Source organism: Macaca thibetana, chromosome 12 (assembly GCF_024542745.1).
Source record: "Macaca thibetana thibetana isolate TM-01 chromosome 12, ASM2454274v1, whole genome shotgun sequence".
Classification (NCBI taxonomy): Eukaryota; Metazoa; Chordata; class Mammalia; order Primates; family Cercopithecidae; genus Macaca; species Macaca thibetana.
The window spans coordinates 39,954,357-39,980,467 of record NC_065589.1 but is presented as its reverse complement, the minus strand read 5'-3'; the positions used below and the strand labels follow the sequence as shown (position 1 = coordinate 39,980,467).

Below are 26,111 nucleotides of genomic sequence, written 5' to 3'. Positions count from 1 at the left end.
TTTGTCTTTTGGGCTGGTACTAAGTTGTTGTGAAGCAGATGCGTTATTACTTCATCCTCTGTGAAGATTGAGGAATATGATGAGCACTAAGTGCTGGAATTACTTTTAGATGTCATTATCAAATAACATTGTCACTAATTTTTTAGTGACAGTATTTAGTGAAAGATTGTCACTGATTTATTTTTATATTTTCCCATGATAATTACCTTCCTGTCTTATTTTCATTATGTCCTCATATTTCCCTGAAATGTATCAAACAAGGGTTTAATTTATAAACAAAAAGAAGAATCCAAGTAAGAATTTGTTGGATATGAGGGATACATTGATTCTATAGAAAATTCCTGGGCCCAATCCCTAGAGATTTTGATTTGGTAGGCCTAGGGTGCGTCAACTGTTTTCACTCAGTATAGTTCTCTGGAGAGTCATGCAAGTTATTGTATGTATCAGTAGCTTGTTCCTTTTTGTTTCTTTTTATATACAGTAATCCTTCCTTATCCTTTTTTTTTTTAATGGTTTCAGTTACTTTTAGTCAACCTTGGTCTGAAAAGATTAAGTGGAAAATTTCAAGAAATAAACAATTTATATGTTATAAATTCATGCCATTCTGAGTAGGGTGATGAAATGTCTTGCTGTCTCGCTTCCCCCACCAGGAACGTGAATCATTCCTTTGTCCAACCTATGCACGTTGTCTATGCTCCCTACCTGCTAGTCACTTTGGAGCCCTCCCAGTCATTAGATTGACTGGCATGGTTTTGCAGTGCTAATGTTCGAGGAATTCTCGTTTTACTTAATGGCCCCAAAGCCCAAGAGCAGTGATGCTGGCTTGTTGTTATACTTGTTCTATTTTCTTATTAGTTATTGTTGTTAATCTCATGGTGTACCTAACTTACAAGTTAAACTTTATCATAGGTTTGTATATATAGGAAAAACCAGTGTATATAGAATTGAGTACAATCTGCCATTTCAGGCATCTTTACTGGGGGTCTTGGAAGTATCCCCTGTGGTTAAAGGGGATAACCATCGTTAAGTTGGAGAAGTTTCTACATAGTTTAAAACTTAGTTTCTGCTGTGTTTCTTTCCTAATTTTATTAAAACAAGCATTTTTGTCTTAAATCTAGGTGACAAAACACGACAGCCTTCTTCAAGCCCCTCTAGTATTATCCGACGCACTTCCTCCCTGGATACTCTTGCTGCACCGTATCTTGCCGGGCACTGGCCTCGTGATAGCCATGGGCAAGCTGCACCTTGCATGAGGGACAAAGCTACACAGGTAAGCTTACTATAGTTCTTATCCTGAAGTGTTTTTCTCTGAAGCTACTTCTTCTAATATTATTTGTTCTGCTTTGAGTAGAACAAACATTAGTGTATATTAGAATTAACTTGAGAAACTTATCAAAAAGAGCAGATTCCAAGCCTGACCTCCAGGTATTCTATAGTAGGTCTTTGTTGGGGCCTGGGATTGTGCATTTTAAATAGCTATCAAAGTAATTCTGATACTTACAGATAATTTATGAACATACTTTTTTCCCCACTTATTCTTTATAAGTTAGTTTACAACAGGGGTGTCCAATCTTTTGTCTTCCCTGGGCCACATTGGAAGACGAATTGTATTAGACCACACATAAAATATACTAACACTAATGAGCTTAAAAAAAATTGCAAAAAATTCATAATGTTTTAAGAAAGTTTACGAATTTGTGTTGGGCTGCGTTCAAAACCATCCTGGGCCTCATGAGGCCCATGGGCTGCAGGTTGGACAAGCTTGGTTTACAACATCATAATATATTTAATATATGGAATTTGGTCTTAAAAATTTGTAACAGCAAAGATTAGTGACCATGTAAGCTTACGTTTTTGTGCCAGAAAAACTTTCATGTATTGGGAGATGGGGACTGTGTTACTTTGCTGATCCTACAAATGTAAATATCCTGACAAAGGGACTCTGGAAGCAAAGTTTTATACTTCTAGGTTTGTAAAATTGTTTAATATAAAGGGATCTCAAGAAATCATTCAGGGCTGGGCAGGGTGGCTCACGCCTATAGTCCCAGCACTTTGGGACGCCGAGACGAGTGGATGGCTTTTGAACCCAAGAGTTCAGTATCAGCCTGGGCAACATGGTGGTGAAACCTCATCTCTGCAAAAAATACAAAAATTAGCCAGGCATGCTGGTGCACAATTGTAGTACCAGCTACTTGGGAGGCTGAGGCAGGAGAATCACTTGAGCCTGGGAGGTCAAGGTGCAGTGAGCGGTGATCATACCACAGCATACCAGCCTGGGCAATAGAGTGAGAACCTGTCTCAAAAAAAGGAAAAACAAAGAAGAAGAAATCATTCAGATCTACCCCTTAGATTTACAGATGAAGAAGCGGAGGTCTAAGGTCATACAGCAGGTTGAAGACTGCATCTTAGTTTGGTGTAGTTTCTTTCATAGTAATTACCACAATTATAATTAATTATTTGTGTAGTTACTTATTTATGGTTTCTTACAGTCACTAGACAGTAAGAACCATGAAGATGGGGATTGTGTCTGGCTTGTCTATTGCTGTATTTCTATACCCAGGACTTAATACTATATGGAGAATAAATTGCCCAAGGAATATTTGCAAAGGAATGAATGAGCAAAACAGTTACAGCTTTATTGGTAGTGAAGAAAGAAAAACATTTAAAGATTTAAAAGATTTTTTATACTGATTGTTGAAAATCAGGTAAGGTACATCTCGATTTAGACTTCAGATTTACGTTACTCCTGGTCTCAACATTTTTTGAAGAATGTTTTTTGTTTTTTCTCTTTTCTTCTTCTTCTTCTTTTTTTTTTTTTTCCTGAGATAGAATCTCGCTGTGTTGCCCAGGCTGGAGTGCAGTGGTGCAATCTTGGCTCACTTCAACCTCTGCCTCCCGGGTTCAAGTGATTCTCATGCCTCATCCTCCCGAGGAGCTGGACTACAGGCGTGCACCACCACGTCTGACTAATTTTTGTACTTTTAGTAGAGATGGGGTTTCACCATGTTGGCCAGGCTGGTCTCAAACTCCTGTCCTCAAGTGATCTGCATACCTCAGCCTCCCAAAATGCTGGGATTATGGGTGTGAGCCACCACACCTGGCCCGAGATAATGTTTTTTATTTTTATTTTTTGAGATGAAGTCTCTCTCTGTCTCCCAGGCTGGATGGAGTGCAGGGGCACGATCTTGGCTCACTGAAACCTCCACCTCCCGGGTTCCAGCGATTCTCTTGCCTCAGCCTCCTGAGTAGGTGAGATTACAGGCACACGCCACTACACCCGGCTAATTTTTTGTGTTTTTGGTGGAGACGGGGTTTTTCTGTGTTGGCCATGCTGATCTCGAACTCCTGACCTCAAGTGATCTGCCGGCCTCCCAAAGTGCTGGGAGTACAGGCATGAGCCAAGGCGCCTGGCCCTGAGAGAATGTTTATTAAAGAACTAAGTAAACATACTTTTTCTGTGGTGGTTTTGGATTTGTATATTGATTCCCAATATTCCAGGTATTGTTGGTGGGCTCAGTTTATTTTCTGTTCTGATAATCTTGAAATGGAATCCTACTGTTAGAGCAGACGATTGGGATTTGAATTACCTTGGTGTTTATACTTTAGTGCCAGCTACAGAAATGAAAATGTAGACTGTGTACTCATCGAAAGTAATGAATCTTTTCTGAAATTGACTTTTTTTTTCTTTCTTTTTTTGGGATGGAGTCTCACTCTGTTGCCTAGGTTGGAGTGCAGTGGCCTGATCTCAGCTCACTGCAACCTCCGCCTCCCAGGTACAAGCAATTCTCCTGTCTCAGCCTCCCAAGTAGCTGGGACTGCAAGTGCACGCCACCACGTCTGGGTAATTTTTGTATATTTAGTAAAGATGGGGTTTCACCATATTGGTCAGGCTGGTCTCGAGCTCCTTACCTCAGGTGATCCACCCGCCTTGGCCTCCCAAAGTGCTGGGATTACAGGCATGAGCCACTGCACCCAGCCTAAAATTGACTTTTTAACCAAAGAGTTCTGTGAAACTCTGCAGTTATTCACAGTCTGTAACTTTGCTGAGCTTAGGGCTTATAGTTTGGAAAATGAATACGGTGTCCACTTGCTTTCTGCTTCATCCACATGTCACATTTAAATTTGTAGAAGTTTATTTCCTTGAGCATTCCTACAGCACCCTTTATTTCCACTGCACTTTTAGGTTCAGTGGGTTCAGACATTTTGTCATGTTAGTAAAACTATGCTATCATGCAAGCCATTGGGAGCTCCTTGATCTGTGGATGCAGTTCAGTAAGTCTTTTCAGCAAATTGCTGTGACCTAGCAAATGAATTAAAATATAAACCCTATGCTCTCTGCCTTTTTATAAACGTCCCCCAAATTGGGAATGTTAAGGGTACAAATAAAAAGAAAATTTAGGTCTGGGTGTGGTGGCTCACGCCTGTAGTCCCAGCACTTTAGGAGGCTGAGATGGGTGGATCACCTGAGGCCAGGAGTTCGAGACCAGCCTGACCAATATGGTGAAACCCCATCTCTACTAAATATACAAAAATTAGCCAGGTTTGGTGGTGGGCGCCTGTAGTCCCAGCTACTCGGGAGGCTGATAGAGGAGAATTGCTTAAACCCGGGAGGTGGAGGTTGCCGTGAGCTGAGATCGTGCCACTGCACTCCAACCTGGGTGACAGAGTGAGACCCCATCTCAAAAAGAAAAAAAAAAAAAAGAAAATTTATAATTGTCATACTGTTAATCTTATTTGTAAAGTTCATGTGTAGAATCTCCTAAAAGATAACTGGGCACTCCAACCTTTCAGTTACATAGTGGGCTCTCATCTTTGGCAAGTGAATTTAACATTAACAAAATTAATCAAAAACTCTCAAATTCCTTATTTGCAGATACTGGGTTTCCCTAAGTGTATGCTAGTTAAATCAACTTTTAAAAATTATGGTAAAATATATATAACATAAGGTTTGCTGGTTTGACCATTTAAAAATCCATGCCTGTGTTGTTTTACTGCACTTTATTGGGCTTCACAGATACTGGGTTTTTTTTTTTTTTTTTTTTTTTTTTTTACAAATTGAAGGTTTGTGGCAACTCTGCATTGAGCAAGTCTATCGGGGCCATTTTCCAAAAATGTGCTCACTTTGTATCTCTGCCCCATTTTGGTAGTTCTTGCAATATTTCAACCATTTTCATTATTATTGTATCTGTTATGGTGATCTGTGCTCAGTGATCTTTGATTTTACTGTTAATTGTTTTGAGGTACCATGAACTATGCCCATATAAGATGGGGAACTTAATTGATGAATGTTGTGTGTATTCTGACTGCTGTTCCCCTGAGTCTCTCCCTCTCATTGGGCCTCTTTGTTTTCTCAGACACAATAGTATTGAAATTAGACAAATTAATAACCTTACAATGACCTCTAAGGGGTCAAGTGAGGTGGAGAGTTGCATGTCTCTATTTCAGTCAAAAATTAGACATGATTAAGCTTAGAAAGCAAGGCATATCAAAAGCTGAGATAGGCCAAAAGCTAGGCCTCTTGTACCAAACAGCTAGCCAAGTTGTGAATGGAAAGGAAAAGTTTTTGAAGGAAATTAGAAGTACTACTTGAATGAGCATTATGAATGATAAGAAAGTGAAACAAGCTTTATTGCCAATATGGAAAAAGTTTTAGTGATCTAGATAGAAGGTCAAACCAGCCACAACATTCCATTAAACCAAAGCCTAATCTAGAGTAAGACCTTACTTAATTCTCTTCAGTTCTTACGAAGGCTAAGATAGGCGAGGATGCTACAGAAGAAAAATTTAAAGCTAACAGATTGATTCATGAGGTTTAAGGAAAGAATCCATCCTCATAACATAAAAGTGAAAGGTGAAGCAGCAAGTACTGATACAGAAACTGTAGTAAGTTATCCAGAAGATCCAGCTAAGATCACTGTTGAAGATGGCTACACCAAATAAGAGGTTTTTTTTTTTTTTTTGAGATGGGGTCTTGCTCTGTCACCTAGGTTGGAGTGCAGTAATGCAGTCATAGCTTGGTACAGCCTTAAACTCCTGGGCCCTGGGCTTAATCAGTCCTCCTGTCTCAGGTTCCCAAGTAGCTGGGACTGTAGGCACACACTGACATGCTTGGCTATTTTTTTTTTTTTTAATGTTTTTGTAGAGATGGGGGTCTTGCTGTGTTGACCAGGCTGGTCTTGAACTCCTGGCCTCAAGCTATCCTCTCACCTTGGCCTCCCAAACTGCTGGGATCACAGGTGTGAGCCACTGTGCCCAGCTAGATTTTTAATGACAAAACAGCCTTATCTTGTAAGAAGATGCCATATAGGACTTTCATAGCTAGAGTGAAGTCAGTGCCTGACCTTAAGGGACAGGCCACCTGTCTTGTTAGGGGCAAATGCAGCTGGTGACTTTAAGTTGAAGCCAGTACTCATTTACCATTCTGAAAATCCTAAGGCCCTTAAGAATTATGCTAAATCTACTCTGCTTTTGCTTGATACATGGAACGACAAAGCCTGGATGCCAGCACATCTTTTTATAGCATGATTAACTGAATATTTTAAGCCCACCATTGAGACCTACTGTTCAGAACAAAAGATTACTTTATTACTGCTCATTGGCAATGCAACTGGTCACCCAAGAGCTCTGATGCAGATACACACAGAAAGGAATGTTGCTTTCATGCCTGCTAGCACAACATCCATTTTGCTGCCCATGGATCCAAGAAATAATTTTGACTTTCAAGTCTTATTATTAAGAAAATACATTTAATGAGGCCATAGCTGCCATAGATAGTGACTCCTCTGATGGATCTGGGTAAAGTAAATGGAAAAGCTTTTAGAAAAGATTCACCATTCTAGGTGCCATTAAGAACATTTGTGATTTGTAGGATTAGGTCAAATATCAACATTATCAAGAGTTTGGAAGAAGTTGATTCCAACCCTCATGGATGACTTTGAGGGTTTCAAGACTTCAGTAGAGGAGGTCACTGCAGATGTGGTGGAAATAGCAAGATAGCTAGAATTAGAAGTAGAACCCAAAGATGTGATTGAATTGCTGCAATCTCATGATAAAACTTAAGCAAGACAAATTGCTTCTTATGGATGAGCAAAGAAAGTGGTTTCTTGAGATAGAATCTACTCGTGGTGAAGATGTGGTGAATATTGTTGAAATGACAACAAAGGATTAAGAATATTACATAAACTAACTTATTTTTTAAAGCAGTAGCAGGTTTTGAGAGGGTTGTCACCAATTTTGAGAGAAATTGTACTATGGGCAATATGCTACCCACGCAGCATTGTGTGCTACAGAAAAATCTTTTGTGAAAGGACCTGAGTCCATTGATGCAGCAAACTTCATTGTTGTCTTATTTTAAGAAATTGCTGCCCGGGTGCGATGGCTCACACCTGTAATCCCAGTACTTTGGGAGGCTGAGGTGGGCAGGTCATGAGGTCAGGAGTTCGAGACCAGCCTGACCAACATAGTGAAACCCCGTCTCTACTAAAAATACAAAATTTATCAGGGCGTGGTGTGCACCTGTAATCCCAGCTACTCAGGAGGCTGAGGCAGGAGAATCGCTTGAACTGGGCGGCAGAGGCTGTGAGCCAAGATCATGCCATTGCACTCCAGCCTGGGCGACAGAGTGAGACTGTGTCTCAAAAATAAAATAAAATAAAATAAAATAAATAAATAAGAAAAAAATTGCTGTAGCCACCCCAGCCTTCAGCAGCCATCACCCTGATCAGTCAGCAGCCGTTAACATCAAGTCAGGACCCTCCACTGTCAAAAAGATTGTGATTCATTGAAGACTCAGATGATCATTAGCATTTTTAAATCAATATTTTAAAATTAAGGTATGTATGTTTGTTAAGACATGTTATTGCACAGTTAATACACTATAGTATAGTGCAAACTAACTTCTATATGCACTGGGAAACCAAAGAAATTCTTGTGACTTGCTTTACTGTGTTACTCCCTTTATTGCAGTGGTCTGGAACTGAACTCCCAATATCTTTTGAGGTATAACTATATGTAATTTAGTGGCATTAATTACATTCACAATGTTGTGCAACCGTTGCTAACTATTTCCAAAACGTTTTCATCACTCCAAAAAGAAACCCTGTAACTCCCTATCCTCCTTTTTTCCTCACTAAATACCACTGGCAGTTAATACTTAACCACTATTGCACTTTCTGTTTCCATGAATTTGCACATTTCATGTAAGTGGGATCATACAGTTTGTTCTCCTGCGTCTGACTCATTTCACTTAGCATAATGTTTTTGAGGTTCATTCATGTTGTATCATTTATTGAACTTAATTCCATCCTGACTTCCTCCTGCCTCCTTCCCTTTGTTGCCTAGGCTGGAGTATAGTGGGATGATCACAGGTCATTACAGCCTCGACCTCCTGGGTTCAAGGGATGCCTCCCCTGCCCAGCCTCCTGATTAGCTAGGACTATAGGCTTGCACCACTATGCCCACCTTGTTTTTTGAGTTTTTAGTAGAGACAGGATCTTTCTATGTTGCCCAGGCTGGTCTAGAACTCCTGGCCCCAAGTGATCCCCACTCCAGCCTCCCAAAGTGCTGGGATTACAGGCAAGAGCCATCACATCTGGCCTTAATCTCTCTTAATGAGTAAATAATATTACATTTATCAATATACTACATTTTGTTTACCTATTAATCTGTTCATGGATATTTGGGGTATTTCTGCCTTTTGACTGTTGTGAACAATGCTGCAATGTACATGCAGGTATCTGTATGAATCCCTCCTTTTCAGTTCCTTTTGATATATACCTGAGAGTGGAATTGCTGGGTCATATGATAATTCGATGTTTAGTTTTTAGAGGAACTGCCAAACTGTTTTTCACAGCAGCTGTATCATTTTCTATCCCCATGCATGAAGGTATTTTATATTTTATATAGTTTATATTTTCACTAACACTTGTTTTAAAAGTTGTAGTCATCCTAGTAGGTGTGTTGTATCTAATTGTTAGGATTTGTTTTCCCATATAACTAATGGTGCTGAGTATCTTTTCATGTGCTTACTGGCCATTTGTCTATCTCCTTTAGAGTTCAGATACTTTCTTAACATCTCTGTGCCTCTGTTTCCTTTTTGTAAAATGGGAGAACTATAGTACCAATTTTTTGAGGTTACTTTGAAGATTAAATAAAGAAAACATGGCCGGGCGCGGTGGCTCAAGCCTGTAATCCCAGCACTTTGGGAGGCCGAGACGGGCGGATTACGAGGTCAGGAGATCGAGACCATCCTGGCTAACACAGTGAAACCCCATCTCTACTAAAAAAAAAATACAAAAAACTAGCTGGGCGAGGTGGTGGGCAGGAGAATGGCGTAAACCCGGGAGGCGGAGCTTGCAGCGAGCTGAGATCTGGCCACTGCACCCCAGCCTGGATGATAGAGCGAGACTCTGTCTCAAAACAAAACAAAACAAAACAAAAAATTAGCCGGGCGAGGTGGCGGGCGCCTGTAGTCCCAGCTACTCGGGAGACTGAGGCAGGAGAATGGCGTAAACCCGGGAGGCGGAGTTTGCGGTCAGCTGAGATCCGGCCACTGCATTCCAGCCTGGGCAACAGAGCGAGACTCCGCCTCAAAAAAAAAAAAAAAAAAAGAAAGAAAGAAAACATATAAAACTCTCAGAACAGTATCTGGCACCTAGTAAACATTCAATAAATGTTCTCTGTTAAATTAAAAATTAAAGTGATTATCTTTAATTATTGTTGGATTTGAACAAGAATGGAATGTAGGTTTTATCCCCTAAGGAATTTGATCTATTGCTTTTGCCTTCCTAGAGCATCCTGTTGAAAAGATTCAGGATAAAGATTGCTGAGACTGATAAGTGATTTCTGCCTTTAGCAAGGGGCTTGGGGCACTTTTATCATTTATTTGCCAGTCTAGGCAGTGCTGCTGCAAAGAATATGTTGGAAATACTTTATCTTAGGTTGTAGGTGGGTGCTTTCAGAAAGCTGATGTAGACTCTTTTCAAATTTTATCATGTCACTACTCTAAGCCCTGGTTTCTTGATTTTTTTTTTTTTTTTTTTTTTTTTTTTTTGGAGACAGAGTCTCGCCCAGGCTAGAGTGCAGTGGCGCAATCTCGGCTCACTGCAACCTCTGCCTCCCAGGTTCAAGCAATTCTCCTGACTCAGCCTCCTGAGTAGCTGGGATTATAGATGCCCACCACCATGCCCGGCTAAATTTTTTTTTTTTTGTATTTTTAGTAGAGATGGGTTTCACCATATTGGCCAGGCTGGTCTTGAACTCCTGACCTCAGGTGATCCGCCCACCTCAGCGTCCCAAAGTGCTGGTATTACAGGCGTGAGCCAGCGCACCCGGCCTGATTTTGAAATAATTATGTATTACTCTCAGGCCTTTCCAGCTCCTAGGGGAAGACTGGAAATGGGAGAAGGAGATTCTGGAAAATACAGAGAAAGAGAAATGCAGCATTTAAAAAGTTAACAGGGCCAGGCACAGTGACTCACACCTGTAATCCCAGCACTTTGGGAGGCTGAGGCAAGCGAATCACCTGAGGTCAGGAGTTCAAGACCAGCCTGACCAACATGGAGAAACTACATCTCTACTAAAAATACAAAATTAACCAGGTGTGGCGACCCATGCCTATAGTCCCAGCTACTTAGGAGGCTGAGGCAGGAGAATAGTTTGTACCCGGGAGGTGGAGGTTGTGGTGAGCTGAGATTGCACTATTGCACTCCAGCCTGGACAATAAGAGCGAAACTTTGTCTCAAAAGAAAAAAAAAAAGAACATGGAACAAGTTTCGAAAGATGTTAATCTCTCCTCCTGTCCCATACCCAACCTCATCATTTGCTTTGGTCATGAGAATGAGTGAATAAGGTTTTACTGTACATGATTATTTATCGTCATAATTATTTGACACAAAGGTTTTTTTTTTTTTTTTTTTCCCTGTCTCTTTGGCAGTCATTCTTTATTCTGTGTATGTTCAAATACCCTGAGAGCCTTCTAGCTTAGTGCTCCAGCATGTCAATGGGCCTAATTGCCTATAAGACTGATTTGCCATTTCTGCTTTAGAGTTTGTACAGAGCTACAATGTCACCAACCTCTGCCCCCACACTGCCTCTATGTTCTTTTAAAGATTCTTGTCTGATTCTTTGCAAGTTTGCCTTCCAAAAACGTTAGATTAATTTGTATTTCCAGCATTAGCTACCCATGTGGCAGTTCTATTAATTTGGTTTAAACTACCTGATTTTTCAGAGTGCCTTTTGTATTTACTGACTATACCAATTTAGGGAGAGAAACTGTAATGTGTATGCGTGCTTGCATTATTTGGGATTCTTTTGACTCAGAAGGTATTTTCTTTCCAACTTTCTTAACCTAGGCTTATTTACCTTATAGGTGATTTATCTGAGTATTTAACTCTCTGTGACCCGGGTGATTGATGTCTGGTTTTCTTTCCTATTTCTTTCTTATTTTAAAATTTTTTTTAGAGACAAGGTCTCACTGTGTTTCCCAGGCTAGAGTGTAGTGGCTCTTCACAGGTATAGTCACCATGCGCTACAGCCTCAAACTCCTTGGCTCAAAGGATCCTCCTGCGTCAGCCTCCTGAGTAGTTGGGACTACAGTCGCCTGCCCCCATGCATCTTTCTCTTTCCTGTTTCTTTGGTTTGGTTTCCTTATGGTATAAACCAGTCATCTTTTGCTTTTAAAAGTCTTACTTTATTTTTTCCTGGACCCTTTGTGTTTCTGAGGCTGTTTTTTTTAAACCCTCAAAGGTTGATTTTGATTAATATTTTATGAAAGTGTTTGTTTTTTCTAAAAGGACCTTGGCTTCAGAATATTTTATGAAAGTATTTTATTTTTACAATTTATAGGTTGGCATTTGCTATTTATGGAAAAATTCTGAGTTTTCCAATTTATGGAAAAGATCTGAATTCAGAAACTTTGTAAGATGTCCTGTGATTAAAACAATAAAAGTTGAATATTTAGTAAACTAGAGATAATTGTTGAATTACTGAAGATAGCTGTTTATAAATCTACAAACTTGTTTACAGGTTGTTTTCTTTGAATTGAAAGAATAGTAATTTAGAGTAAAAATATCACTATTTTACATGTTTGGTAGATCTAAGCAATACTAAGAAGTATATTTTAATGTTATGAAAATGAAGAGGTAAAATTACTTTTTGAGTAACATTAGCTGTTTTGAATAAAACCTTGGTCTACTGGTTGAAATTAGAATGTAACAGGAGTAGAAAGTGTAACATTGGGAGTAAAAGAAATGTTACAGTCTTTTTTGGGGGGCCTAAATTAAGTAACTTCAGTGTAAGTTCTGTTGTTGCCTGTCAATAGCTTTGCCTTCCTTGGGGTAAGCCTAGGAGTCTGAGAATTTTAATTTCCAAATCTTTACTACTTGGAGTGGTGTTCCTATCCTTTCTTATTTCACATGTTAGATCAAATTTCTCTAGGCCAGTGACACCATACATTGTTTTGTTGTTGTTTTTTTAGTTTATTTATTTTTTAAGGTCTTGCTTGTCACCAGCCGGGGTGCAGTGCCATGATCGTGGTTCACTGCAGCCCTGACCTATCATGATTAAGCAATCCTCCCTCCTCAGCCTCCCAAGTAGCTAAGACAACAGGTGCATGCCATCACACCTGGCTAATTTTTAAATTTTTTTTGGAGAGATGGGGGTCTTACTGTGTTGCCCAGGCTGGTCTTGAACTCCTGGACTCAAGCCATCCTCCTGCCTCAGCCTCCCAAAGTGTTGGGATTACAGGTGTGGTCCACTGGGCCTGGCCCATTAAATAGGCTGAGCACATCTAGCAGATGAAGGGTTATGTTTTGGAATCCTTTAATACAAATAGTTTCATGGCCAGGCGGCATGGTGGCTCATGCCTGTAATCCCAGCACTTTGGGAGGCCACAGCGGGTAGATCACTTGAGCTCAGGAGTTCAAGACCAGTCTGGCCAACATGGTGAAACCCCATCTCTACCAAAAATACAAAAAATTAGCCAGGCATGGTGGTGTGTGCGCTTGCAATCTCAGCTACTCAGGAGACTGAGGCACAAAAATCGCTTGAACCTGGGAGGTGGAGGTTGCAGAGAGCTGAGATCGTGCCACTACACTCCAGCCTGGGCGACAGAGTGAGACTCTGTCTCAAAAGTCAATCCATCAGTCAATAAAACAAATAGTTTCATGATTGTGTAACTTAATTTTTTTTTTTTTTTTTTTTTTTGAGGCAGAGTCTTGCTCTGTTGCCCAGGCTGGAGTGTAGTGGTGCGATCTTGGCTCACTGCAGCCTCCGCCTCCCAGGTTCAAGCAATCTCCTGCCTCAGCCTCCTGAGTAGCTGAGATTACACAAGCACGCCAGTATGCCCAGCTAATGTTTTGCATTTTTGGTAGAGATGGGGTTTCACCATGTTGGCTAGGCTGGTCTCAAACTCCTGACCTCAGGTGATCCGCCTGTTTTGGCCCCCCAAAGTGCTGGTATTACAGGCATAAGCCACCACGTGCAGCCTAATTATTTATTTTATTGTCAGAAGGGATCTACTTTCAACAAAATTTTACGTGTACAATACAGTATAAATATAACAGGTATGATAATTATACAACAGATCTCTAGAACTTACTCATTTTGCTTAACTGAAATTTTATGTCCCTTGGTTAGTAACTCTCTTACTCCATCCCCCCAGTCCCTGGCAATCACCATTCCATTTCTGATTCTATGATTTGACTATTTTAGATTCCTCATATAAGTTGAATCATGCAGTATTTGTCTTTTTGTGACTGACTTATTTCATTTAGTAGGATGTCCTCATGGTTCATCCATATTATCATATACTGCAGAATTTCTTTCTTTTTTTAAGACTGAATGCTTGGATAATATTCCATTGTATGTATATGCCGCAGTTTCTTTATCCATTCATCTGCCAGTGGATATTTAGGTTGTTTCTATACCTTTGCTATTGTGAATAGTGCTGCAGTGAACATGTGAGTGCAGATACCTCTTTGAAATACTGATTTCAGTTCTTTTGGAATTGCTAGAGCATGTGGTTTTTCCGTTTTTAATTATTTGTTTCGTTTTTAGAGACCGAGTCTTGTTCTGTTGTGCAGGCCAAAATACCGTGGCATGATCATAGCTCACTGCAGCCTCGAACTCCTGAGCTCAAGTGATCCTCCTGCCTCAGCCTCCCAAATGGCTGGACTCTAGGCATGTGCCACCACACCTGAAAAATTAAAAAAAAAATTTTAGAGACGGAGTGTCACTTTGTTGCCCCGGCTGATCTTGAACTCTTGGCCTCAAGCAGTCCTCCCACCTCAACCTCTCCTGAGTCACTGAGATTATTGGTATGAGCTGCTAGGCCCGGCCAATTATTAATTTTTTGAGTGATCTTTATACTGTTTTCCATAGAAGCTCTACTGTTTGTCATTCCCAACAACGGTGTACAGGGGTTCCACTTTCTCTACATCCTTACCAACACTTGTCTTTTTGATAATAGCCATCCTGACAGGCGCAAGATGATATTTCATTGTAGTTCTGATTTATCTTTCCCCAATTAGTAATGTTGAGCATTTTCTTATATACCTCTTGGTCATTTGCATGTCTTCTTTGGAGAAATGTCTATTCAAGTCCTTAGCCCATTTTTTTTTTTTTTTTCAGAGTTTTGCTCTTGTGTTGCCCAGGCTAGAGTACAATGGAGCGATCTCAGTTCACTGCAACCTCCGCCTCCTGGGTTCAAGCGATTCTTGTGTCTCAGTTTCCTGAGTAGCTGGGATTACAGACGCCCACCATCACGCCCGGCTAATTTTTGTATTTTTAGTAGAGATGGGGTTTCATCTTATCGGTCAGCCTGGTCTTGAACTGACCTCAGGTGATCTGCCCACCTCGGCCTCACAAAGTACTGGAATTACAGGTGTGAGCCACCACGCCTGGTCAGCCCATTTTTTAATTTTTAGTTTTATCGCCATTGAGTTGTATGTGTTTCTTATATGTTTTGGAGATTAGCCTCTTATCAGATACATAGTTTGCAAATATTTTCTCATTTTTTAGGTTGCTTTTTTACTCTGTTGATGGTTTTCTGTGTTGTGCATAAGCTTTTTAGTTTTTGCTTTTTTTTGTCTGTACTTTTGATGTCATGAAATCATTGTCAAGATCAGTATCATGAAGCTTGTCCCCTATGTTTATTTCTAGGAGTTTTATAGTTCATGTCTTATATTTAAATCTTGAATCAATTTTAAGTTGATTTTTATATGGAGTAAGAGTACAGCTTCTTTCTTTTGCATGTGGATATTCAGTTTCCCCAGCACCATTTGTTGAAGAGACTGTCCTTCCCCCGTTGGCACCCTCATTGAAGATTGGTTGAGTGTTAATGTGTGGATTTATTTATGGACTCTCTCTACTGTCCCATTGATGTATGTCTTATCTTTATGCCAGTACCGTATTGTTTTTATTACTGTAACATTTTAATATGTCTTGAAATCAAGAAGTATGATGCCTGTAGCTTTGTTCTTTCTCAAGATTTATTTGGCTATTCATGGTCTTTTGTAGTTTGACACGAGTTTTAGAATTATTACCTATTTCCATAAAAATGCCACTGGGATTTTGATAGGGATTACATTGAATTTGTAGATGGTTTTGGGTAGTGTGGACGTTTAAACAGTATTAAAGGTCTTCCAGTCCATGAACATGAAATGCCTGTTTGTTTATGTCATCTTTAATTTCTTTAATCAATGTTTTTTGGTTTTCTGTACATAAGTCTTTCACTTTCTTAGTTATGCTTATTCTTATGTTATTTTTGGTGCTGTTGTAAATGAGATTGCTTTCCTAATTTTTGTAATTTTTTCTTATTTTTAATTTTTATGGGTATATAGTAGGTGTATATATTAATGAGGTAGCTGAGATATTTTGATATAAGCATATAATGCATAATAATCACATCAGAGTGAATGAGATATCTATAATCTCAAGCATTTATGATTTCTTTGTATTACAAACATTCCAGTGATATTATTTTACTTATTTTTAAATGTATAATAAATTGTTGAGTGGAGTCACCCTGTTGTGCTATCAATTACTAGATCTTATTCTGTCTAACTATATTTTTTGTACCCATTAACCATCCCCCTTCCCTTCTTGCCTGCTACTAACCTTCTCAGCCTCTGATCACCATCCTTCTATTCTCTGTCTCCATGAGTTCAATTGTTTTAATTTTAAGCTCCCACAAATGAGAACGTGCAGAGTTTGTCTTTCTCTGACTGGCTGATTTCACTTAACACGATGTCCTCCAATTCCATTCATGCTGTTGCAAATGACAGGATCTCTTTTTTTGTTATGGCTGAATAGTACTCCATCGTGTATATGTACCACATTTTCTTTATGTATTCATCTGTTGATGGACACTTAGGTTGCTTCCAGATCTTGGCTATTGGGAATAGTGCTGCAGTAAACATGGGAGTGCAGATACCTTTTCGATATACTGATTTTCTTTCTTTCAGGTATATGCCTAGGAGTAGGATTGCTGGATCGTATGGTTCCTCTATTTTTTGTATTTTGAGGAACCTCCTAACTGTTCTCCTTAGTGGTAGTACTAATTTACATTCCCACCAACAGTGTACGAGGGTTCCCTTTTCTACACATTCCTGCCAGTATTTGTTATTGCCTGGCTTTTGAATAAAAACCATTTTAATTGGGGTGAGATGGTATCTCATTGTAGTTTTGATTTGTGTTTTTCTGATGACCAGTGATACTGAGCACCTTTGCATATACCTGTTTGTCATTTGTATGTCTTTTGAGAAATATATGTTGAGATCTTTTGCCCATTTTAAATTGGATTATTAGAGTTTTTCCTGTTGAATTGTTTGAGCTCCTTATATATTTTGGCCATTAATCCCTTGTTGGATGGGTAGTTTGCAAATGTTTTCTCCCATTCTTTGGGTTGTCTTTTTACCTTGTCGATTGTTTCCGTTACTGTGCAGAAGCTTTTTAACTTAATATGACCCTATTTGTCCATTTTCGCTTTGGGTTGCCTGTGCCTGTGGGTTATTACTCAAGAAATCTTTGCCCAGACCAACATCATGGAGAGTTTTCCCAATGTTTTCTTGTAGTAGTTTCATAGTTTGAGGTCTTAAAGTCTTTAATCCATTTTGATTTCATTTTTGTATATGGTGAGAGATAGGGTCTAGTTTCATTCTTCTGCATATAAATAACCAGCTTCCCCAGCACGATTTATTGAACAGACTGTCCTTTCCCCATGTATGTTCTTGGCATCTTTATCAAAAATGAGTTTGCTGTAGATGTATGGATTTATCTCTGGATTCTTTCTTCTATTCCACTGACCTCTGTGTGTTTGTTTTTATGACAATACCATGCCGTTTTGGTTACTGTTGTTCTGTAGTATAATTTGAAGTCAGGTAATGTGATTCCTCCAGTTTTGTTCTTTTTGCTCAGGGTAACTTGGGCTGTTCTGATAGGTCTTTTGTGGCTCCTTATAAATTTTAGGATTTTTTTTTCTATTTCTGTGAAGAATATTGTGGCATTTTGATATAGGTTGCATTAAATCTGTAGATTGCTTTGGCTAGTATGAACATTTTAACAATATCTATTCTTTTAATCCATGAACATGGGATTTCTTTCCTTTTCTTGTGTGTCTTTAATTTCTCCACTCAGTGTTTTACAGTTTTCAATGAAGAGATCTTTCACTTCTTTGGTTAAGTTAATTCCTAGGTATTTTATTTTATTTGTAGCTGTTGTAAATGGAATTACTTTGTTGATTTCTTTTTCAGATTAATTGCTGTTGGCATGTAGAAATGTCACTGATTTTTGTATGTTGATTTTGTATCCTGCAACCTTGCTAAATTTATCAGCTCTCTTTTTTTTTTGGTGGAGGCTTTAGGTGTTTCCAAATATAAGATCATGTTATCTGCAAACAAGGATAATTTGACTTCTTCCATTCCAGTTTGGGTGCCCATTATTTCCTTCTCTTTTCCAATTGCTCTGTCTAGCTTTTCCAGTACTATATCGAGTAACAGTGGTGAAAGTGGGCATACTTGTCATGTTCCTTGTCTTATAAGAAAGGGTTTCCATTTTTCCCTATTCAATATGACATTAGCTATGGGTCTGTCATAAATGACTTGTATTATATTGAGATATGTTCCTTCTATACCCAGTTTTTTGAAGGTTTTTATCGTGAAGAGATGTTGGATGTTATCAAATGCATTTTCAGCATTAAAATTATCATATAGTTTTTGTCCTCGTTCTGTTAATGTGATATATCACATTGATTGATTTGCATTTGTTGAACTATCCTTGCATCCCTGGGATAAATTCCATTTGGTCATAATAAATGATCTTTTTAATGTGTTGTTTAATTCAGTTTGCTAGTATTTTGTTGAATTTTGCATCAATATTCATCAGTGATAATGGCCTATAGTTTTCTTTCTTTGAAGGTTTGTTTTTGGTAACAGGGTAATACTGGCCTCATGGAATGAGTTTGAAAATATTCCCTCCCCTGTTGTTCAGAATAGTTTTAGTAGGATTGGTGTTAGTTCTTCTTTAAATGTTTGGTAGAATTCAGCACTGAAGCCATCGGGTCCTGGGATTTTCTTTGCCGAGGTGCTTTTTATTATGGTTTTGATTTTGTTACTTGTTACTAGTCTGTTCAGGTTTTGGATTTATTCATGGTTCAATATTGGTAGATTGTGTGTGTCTAGGAATTTATCCATTTATTCTAGATTTTCCAACGTATTGGCATATAGTTGCTCATGTAGCCAATAATGATCCTTTGAATTTCTGTGGTATTGGTTGTAATATCTCCTTTTCCCTCTCTGATTTTATGTATTTAGATCTCTCTTTTTCTCTTAGTCTGGCTAAAGATTTGTCAGTTTTATCTTTTCAAAATCCACCTTTTTGTTTTGTTGATCTTTTGTATTTTCTTCATGTCAAATTCATTTATTTTTGTTCTGATCTTTATTATTTCTTCTACTAATTTTGTGTTTGGTTTGCTCTTTTCTGGTTCTTTAAGATGCATTATTAGGTTGTTTATTTGAAGTTTTTCTTTTTTTTTTGATGTAGGCACTTTTAGCTATAAAATTCCCTTAGTACTGCTTTCACTGTATCCCATAGGTTTTGGTATGTTGTGTTTCCATTATCTTTCTTTTTTTTTTTTTTTTTTTTGAGAAGGAGTTTCGCTCTGTTGCTCAGGCTAGAGTGCAGTGGCATGATCTCGGCTCACTGCAACCTCTGCCTCCCGGGTTCAAACAATTCTCTTGTCTCAGCCTCCCAAGTAGTTGAGATTACAGGCACACACCACCATGCCCAACTAATTTTTGTATTTTTAGTAGAGATGAGGTTTCACCATGTTGGCCAGGCTGGTCTCGAACTCCCAACTTGAGGTGATCCACCTGCCTCAGCCTCCCACAGTGCTAGGATTACAGGCTTGAGCCACCACGCCTGGCCTTCCATTATCATTTGTTGTAAGAAATTTTTAAATTTCCTTCTTAATTTCTTCATTGACCCATTGGTTATTCAGGAGCATATTGTCCAATTTTCGTGTTTTTTTTTTATAGTTTCCAAAATTCCTCATTACTCATATCTAATTTTATTCCATTGTGGTCAGTGAAGATGCTTGATATTATTTCAGATTTTTCAGAATGTGTTAAGACTTTTTTTTGGGACCTAACAGATGGTCTATCCGTGGATCCATGTGCTGAGGAAAAGAATGTGTGTATTCTACAGCTGTTGGTTGAAATATTCTGTAAATATCTATTAGGTGCATTTGGTTTATAGTATAGATTGAGTCTTATTTTTTTGTTGTTGTTGATTTTATGTATAGATGATCTGTTCAATACTGAAAGTGGGGTGGTGAAGTCTCCAGCTGTTATTGTATTGGGGTCTATCTCTATTTAGATCTAATAATATTTGCTTTATATATTTGTGTGCTCCAGTGTTGGGTGCATATATATTTACAGTTGTTATATCCTCTTGTTGAATTGAGGATATAACATCCATGTAGTGACCTTCTTTGTCTCTTCTTACAGTTTTTGTCTTGAAACTACTCCTGCTCTTTTTTGGTTTACGTTTGCATAGAACATCTTTTTCCATCCCTTTTTTTTCAGCCTATATGTTTCTTCATAGATGAAATGTATTTCTTGTAGGCAACAGATCATTGGGTTGGTTGTTTATTCATTTAGCCACTGTGTGTTTTGTTTGGAGAGTTTAGTCCATTTTCATTCAGTGTTATTATTGAAGGGTAAAGACTTACTCCTGCCATTTTGTTATTTGTTTTCTGGTTGTTTTGTGGTCTTCCTTCTTTCCTTCCTTCCTATCTTCCTTTTAGTGAAGGTGATTTTCTCTGGTGGTATGATTTATTTTCTTGCTTTTTATTTTTAGTGTATCTGCTGTATGTTTTTTGATTTGAGATTACCACAAGGCTTGCAAATACTCTTATAACCCATTATTTTAAGCTGATAACAACTTAACTCTGTTGCAAACAAACAAGCAAAAGGAAAACTAATAAAAACTCTACACCTTAACTTCCTTTCCCTGCTTTTAAACTTTTTGTTTCTATTTATTTTACTGTCTGTGTCTTAAAGAATTCTTTTAGTTACTATTTTTGATTGGTTCATCGTTTAGTCTTTCTACGTAAGAATGATTTACACACCACAGTTATGGTGTTATAATACTCTGTGTTTTTCTGGGTTCTTACCAGTGACTTTTGCACCTTTACGTGATTTTTTATTGCTCATTAATGTCTGTTTCTTTCTGACTGAAGTACTCTTTAGTATTTCTTGTGGGCCAAGTCTGGCATTGATGAAATCCCCCAGCTTTTGTTTGTCTGGGAAAGTCTTTATTTCTCCTTCATGTTTGAATAATATTTTTGCCAGTATTATTCTAGGGTAAAAGCTTTTTACTTTCAGCACTTTAAATATGTCATGCCACTCTCTCCTGGCTTGTAAGGTTTCTACTGAAAAGTCTGTTGCCAGATGTGCTAGAATTCCATTACATGTTATTTGTCTCTTTTCTCTTGTAGCTTTTAGGATTCTTTCTTTATCCTTGACTTTTTGGGAGTTGTGTTGAGGTAGTCTTCTTTGGGTTAAGTCTGTTTGGTGATGTATAACCTTCTTCTACTTGGATATTGATATCTCTTTAGATTTGGGAAGTTCTCTGTTATTATCCATTTCAATAAACCTTCTACCCCTATCTCTTTCTTTACCTCCCCTTTAAGGCCAATAACTCTTCAGTTTGCCCTTCTGAGGCTATTTTCTAGATCCTGTAGGCATGCTTTATTGTTTTCTTTTTCTTTTTTTTCTTTTGTCTCTTTTGACTCTGTGTTTTCAAATAAACTGCCTTCACGCTTACTATTTTTTCCCTCTGCTTGATCAGTTCTACTACTAAAAGACTCTAATACGTTCTTAAGTATGTCAGTTGCATTTTTCAACTCCAGAATTTCTGCTTCTTTTTAATTATTTCAATCTCTTTGTTAAATTTGTCTGATAGAATTCTGAATTCCCTGTGTTACCTGGAATTTCTTTGAGCTTCCTCAAAACAGCTATTTTGAATTTTCTATCTTAAAGGTTACATACCTGCTTCTCTAGCATTGGTCTCTGGTTCATTTGGTGAGGTCATGCTTTTGTGAATGGTCTTAATGCTAATGGATGTTAATCTGTGTCTGGGCATTGAAGAGTTAGGTATTTATTGTAGGTCTTTGTAGTGCAGGCTTGCTTGTACCTTCTTGGGAAAGATTTTCAGATATTTGCAAAGCCTGGGTGTTGGCTGGGTGCAGTGGCTGACACCTGTAACTCTCCAGCACTTTGGAATTTTGAGAAGGGCAGATTCCTTCAGCTCAGGAGTTTGAGACCAGCCTGGGTAACATGGCGAAACCCCATCTCTACAAAAAAAAAAAAACAAGCCGGGTGTGGTGGCATATGCCTACAGTCTCAGCTACTTGGGAGGCTGAGGTGGGAGGATCACTCAAGCCCAGGAAGTTGAGGCTACAGTGAGCTGAGATGGTGCCACTACTCCGGCCTGGGTGACAGAGTGAGATCCTGTCTCAAAAAAAAACAAAACATAGGTGTCGTAATCTAAGCTGTGTCTCTGTTAGAGTGTACCCCAAGCTCAGTAATGTTGTGATATTCTTGCAGAGTTGTAGATATACTGCCTTGACAATGTTGGTTAAGATCCAGAAGAATTATCTGGATTACAAGGCAGAGACCCTTGTTCTGTTCGGTTTCTTTCTCAAGACACTCAGAGTGTCCTTCTCTGTTCTGAGCCTCCTGGAGCTGGGGGAGGGATGACACAAGCACCCCTGTGACTACTACCAATGTGATTGCACTGGGTCAGACCTGAAGCCAGCACAGCTTTTCACCCAAGGCCTGCTGTAACCACTATCTGGCTAGTGTTTATGGTTACTCAGGGCCCTGGGGCTCTACAGTAAGTAGGTGGTGAAATCAGTGAGGTTTGTGTCCTTTCCTTCCTGGCGGTTAGTTTCCCCAGGCCCTGGCAGGTCCAGAGGTGTTGTAGGGAGTTAGGGACTAGAGTCAAAAACCTTAGAAGTCTTTCTGGCGAGCTGGCACTCAGACCACAAGATGCAGTCCTTCCCACTCTTTCCTCCCCTATCCATAGGCAGAGGAGCCTCACCTTGTAGCCACCACTGCCACATACCTACAGGTAGTACTGCCAGGCCACTGCTGCCAGTGTTCCCTTAAGGCCCAAAGGCTCTTCAGCCAGCTTGTGGTTAATGCTACCTGACGTGGAACTCACCCTTCAGGGCAGTGGTTTCCCCTCTGGCCCAGGGCAGGTCCAGAAATGCCATGTAGAGCCAAGGCCTGGAATCGAGAACCCCAAAAGCCCGCTTGGTGCTCTATGTCACTGTGGCCAAGCTGGTACCTAAGGTGGAAGACAAAGTTCCCTTTAACTTTTTTTCCCTGTGCTTGTCTCAGGCAGGAGTATTCCCATAGCTACCATAGCTGGGAACACGCTGAGTCTCACCTGAAGCTAGCAAGTCTCAGAGTCTTATCCAAGGTCCGCACTGCCTGGCCATGACTGCTGGTTTCTCAGGGGCTCTTTGGTCTGATGGGTCCTGCTGGAACTGGTTTCTTTCCTTCAAGGCAGCAAGTTCCCTTCTGGCCTAGGTTGTGTCTAGAAATGTCCTCCAGGAGCTAAGACCTAGAAAGGGGGCCTCATGTCTCTGAGTGGTGTCCTATCCTGTTTGGCTGAGCTGGTATCCAAGATGCAAGACAAAGAATATATCTCTTTTGGAGCTGTGAACTGTGTAGCCTGGGGTTGGGTGGCACCAGCACGCCATTGGCCGCCCTGCTCATGTGTCAGTAGGTCACTGTCAGTAGGTCACCAAGTCCACTGGCTCTGAGCCCAGTTACATTAGGACTTGCTTAGGATTTGCAGTCTCTGTGTCCTACACTGCCTTTCCAATTTATTTGAGGCCCTAGAGTACTTCAGTCTGCAGTGATGAAGCTTTCTGGAATTCAAGTTCTGGCCATGGGGTTGGGCAATTCCCCTCTGGCTAAAGCTAGTTTAAGTACTCCCTCTATGGGTGGGTGTCAGCTGAGTTCAGCCTGTTTTGCTTTCTCCAGTGATGGCGGCACTGAGTTCAGTGCAGTCTGTCACAACCGCTGTGCTCTCCCTCTCCCAAGTGCGCACCACACAGTTCGCTGCAGTGGCAAAGGAGTGAAGGAGGGAGGGGGAATGGTGGCATTGGCTATTCAAACCTGTCTTTCCTACCCTCTTGCGATGCCTCTTTTAGTGATACGAAGTTAAAACCAGGTACTGTGTGTGCTCATCTGATTTTTGGTTCTTATGAAGGTGCTTTTTGGTGTATAGATAGTTGTTAAATTGGTGTCCTTCTTGGGGAGACAATGAGTGCAGCCTTCTATTCTGCCATCTTGCTGCCTGCATTCCAGAACCTTTTTTCATAATTTTCTTTTTAGATATTTGTTAATGTTTGGAAGCACATCTGATTTTTTTGTTGTTGATTTTGTATCCTGCAACTTGTTTATTAGTTGTAACAGTTTGTTTTGTGGAGTTTTAGGGTTTTCTATAATGACATAATGTGTCCAAATGGGACAATTTTAATTCTTGTTTTTCCAATTTGGAGGCTATTTATTTAGCCTAATTGCCCTGGTTAAGACTTCTAGTACTGTGTTGAATAGAAGTGACAAGAGTGGGGCATCCTTGCCTTGTTCCTGATCCTAGAGAAAAAGCTTTCAGTTTTTCTTCATTGAATGTGGTGGTAGCTGTGGGCTTCTCCTTTATGAAATTTATTTTATTATGTTGAGATGCTTTTCTGTTATTCCTGGTTTGTTTTTATCATGAAAGGGCGTGAATTTTGTGAGTTTTTTCTGCATCTGTTGAAATGATCATATAATGCTATTCTTTATTTTGTTAATGTGGCTTATTATATCAGTTGATTTTTTTGTTTATTGAATCTTCTATGCATCGTAGGGATAAATTCCACTTTGTTGTGGTATATAATTTTTAAAAAATTTTGTTGTTGGTTGGGTTTGCTGGTATTTTATTGAGGATCTTTGCATCTGTATTTGTCAAGGAGTAATTAATACATTTTTTAACCTCATTAAAAATAATTTTGAAGATGTACTCCTATCTTGTATGTATGTGTGTGTTTGCTGCAATTTTTGAAAGTATGTTGGAGATACTATATTTTTATCCCTAAATATTTCAATATGTATCTCCTAAGAATATTTTCTATATAACCATAGTAGCATTAGGTCACCTAAAAAAATTAACAATTCCATAATATCATGTAATAACCAGTTTATGTTAAAATTTCCCCAATGTGTCTTTTTTTTTTTTTTTAATGACCCAATTCAACGTGTATACATTACACTTGGACCCAGAAGGACCCAATTCGACATTCATACGTTGCACTTGGTTTCTCTTAAGTCTTCCTTAATTTAGAACAGGTCATTCTCGCACTTGTTTTCTTAATTACATTAAGTTTTTAAATTAATTATTCTTCACTTTAGAAAGAAAATGAAGTTTTTGGTTTTGAAATTAGCAAGTAATTTGTGAGTTTTGGCACCACATAAATATCCTGTTCTTCAATAGCTTTTACCTAATAGTTTTTGCTTCCATTGATGATCCTTGTCTAAATCAGTTATTTTCTTGGAGGTTGCATGTGCCCAAGCCCACAACCACACATACAATCACAAATGAACAAGAAAAACTGATTTTTTTTGGTTACACACAAGGTATCATATTCTATACATTTTTCTGCAACCTTGTATTTCACTTAATATATTAAGGAGATTTCCTAAATAGAAGGATTCCCTCTTATCTGTAAGGGTTCCTCCCCTCTTACATAGGGAGAGGTATAAACCAACTTTTTTTTCAAACTATATTTGAGAACCTCTAATAAGGTCTGAATTTAATACTAAACTACCATTTGAAATGCAGGGATAAAAATTTAAACAATTTTTGAATTTGGAATTGTATTTATAAAGTAACTCTTCATCATGATTTTAGCCTGAAGTTTTCATATAAATAGTAATATAAAATGTATGAAAGAGATGAGTTATCATTTATATTTGGTTAGAATTTGCAAAAAACTCTTTTCATAAAACATTCTATTTCTACCCTCTGTTTTACTTGAAATTATTATGGCCATTTTTTTCATCAAAAATTATTTGCATTCTTTCATCTGTCTTTATGACCATAGAGATCACAAAATAAGTTACAACTTCTTGGCCTAATGGAATGAAAATAATAATGAACATTTACTGAGTGAATGTTTTGTTCTTGGCACTGTGCTTAAAAATTAAACCCTTTACACATACTAACTCTTTTAATTACGTTATAATTTTAGTAGGTAGATGACATTATTCCTTTTTTTTGAGACAGGGTCTCGCTCTGACACCCAGGCTGGAGTGCAGTGGAGCAAGCACAGCTCACTGCGACCTCAACCTCCCAGGCTCAAGCAATCCTCCCACCTCAGCCTTTCAAGTAGCTAGGACAACAGTCGTGAGCCATGATGCCCAGCCAATTTTTTGCATTTTTTTTAGAGACGAGGTCTCCCTATGTTACCCAGGCTGGTCTTGAATTCCTGGGCTCAAGTGATCCTGAAGCCTTGGCGTCTCAAAGCACTGGGATTAGCCATGCATAAGCATGAGCCA

At 39.0% G+C, this 26,111-nt stretch overlaps 2 protein-coding genes across 3 annotated transcripts in view; one reads left to right on the top strand and one right to left on the bottom strand.

Moving 5' to 3' along the window:
- SUMO1 (small ubiquitin like modifier 1) overlaps positions 1 to 26,111 on the bottom strand; it is a 1,087,495-nt gene that overhangs the window by 522,136 nt on the left and 539,248 nt on the right. The window lies entirely within an intron of this gene.
- Positions 1 to 26,111, top strand: part of FAM117B (family with sequence similarity 117 member B) — a 138,260-nt gene that overhangs the window by 61,557 nt on the left and 50,592 nt on the right. The window contains exon 2 of the mRNA XM_050750830.1: positions 1,119 to 1,270. Coding sequence (XP_050606787.1) covers positions 1,119 to 1,270 — 152 coding nt within the window. The remainder of the gene's footprint in view (positions 1 to 1,118; positions 1,271 to 26,111) is intronic.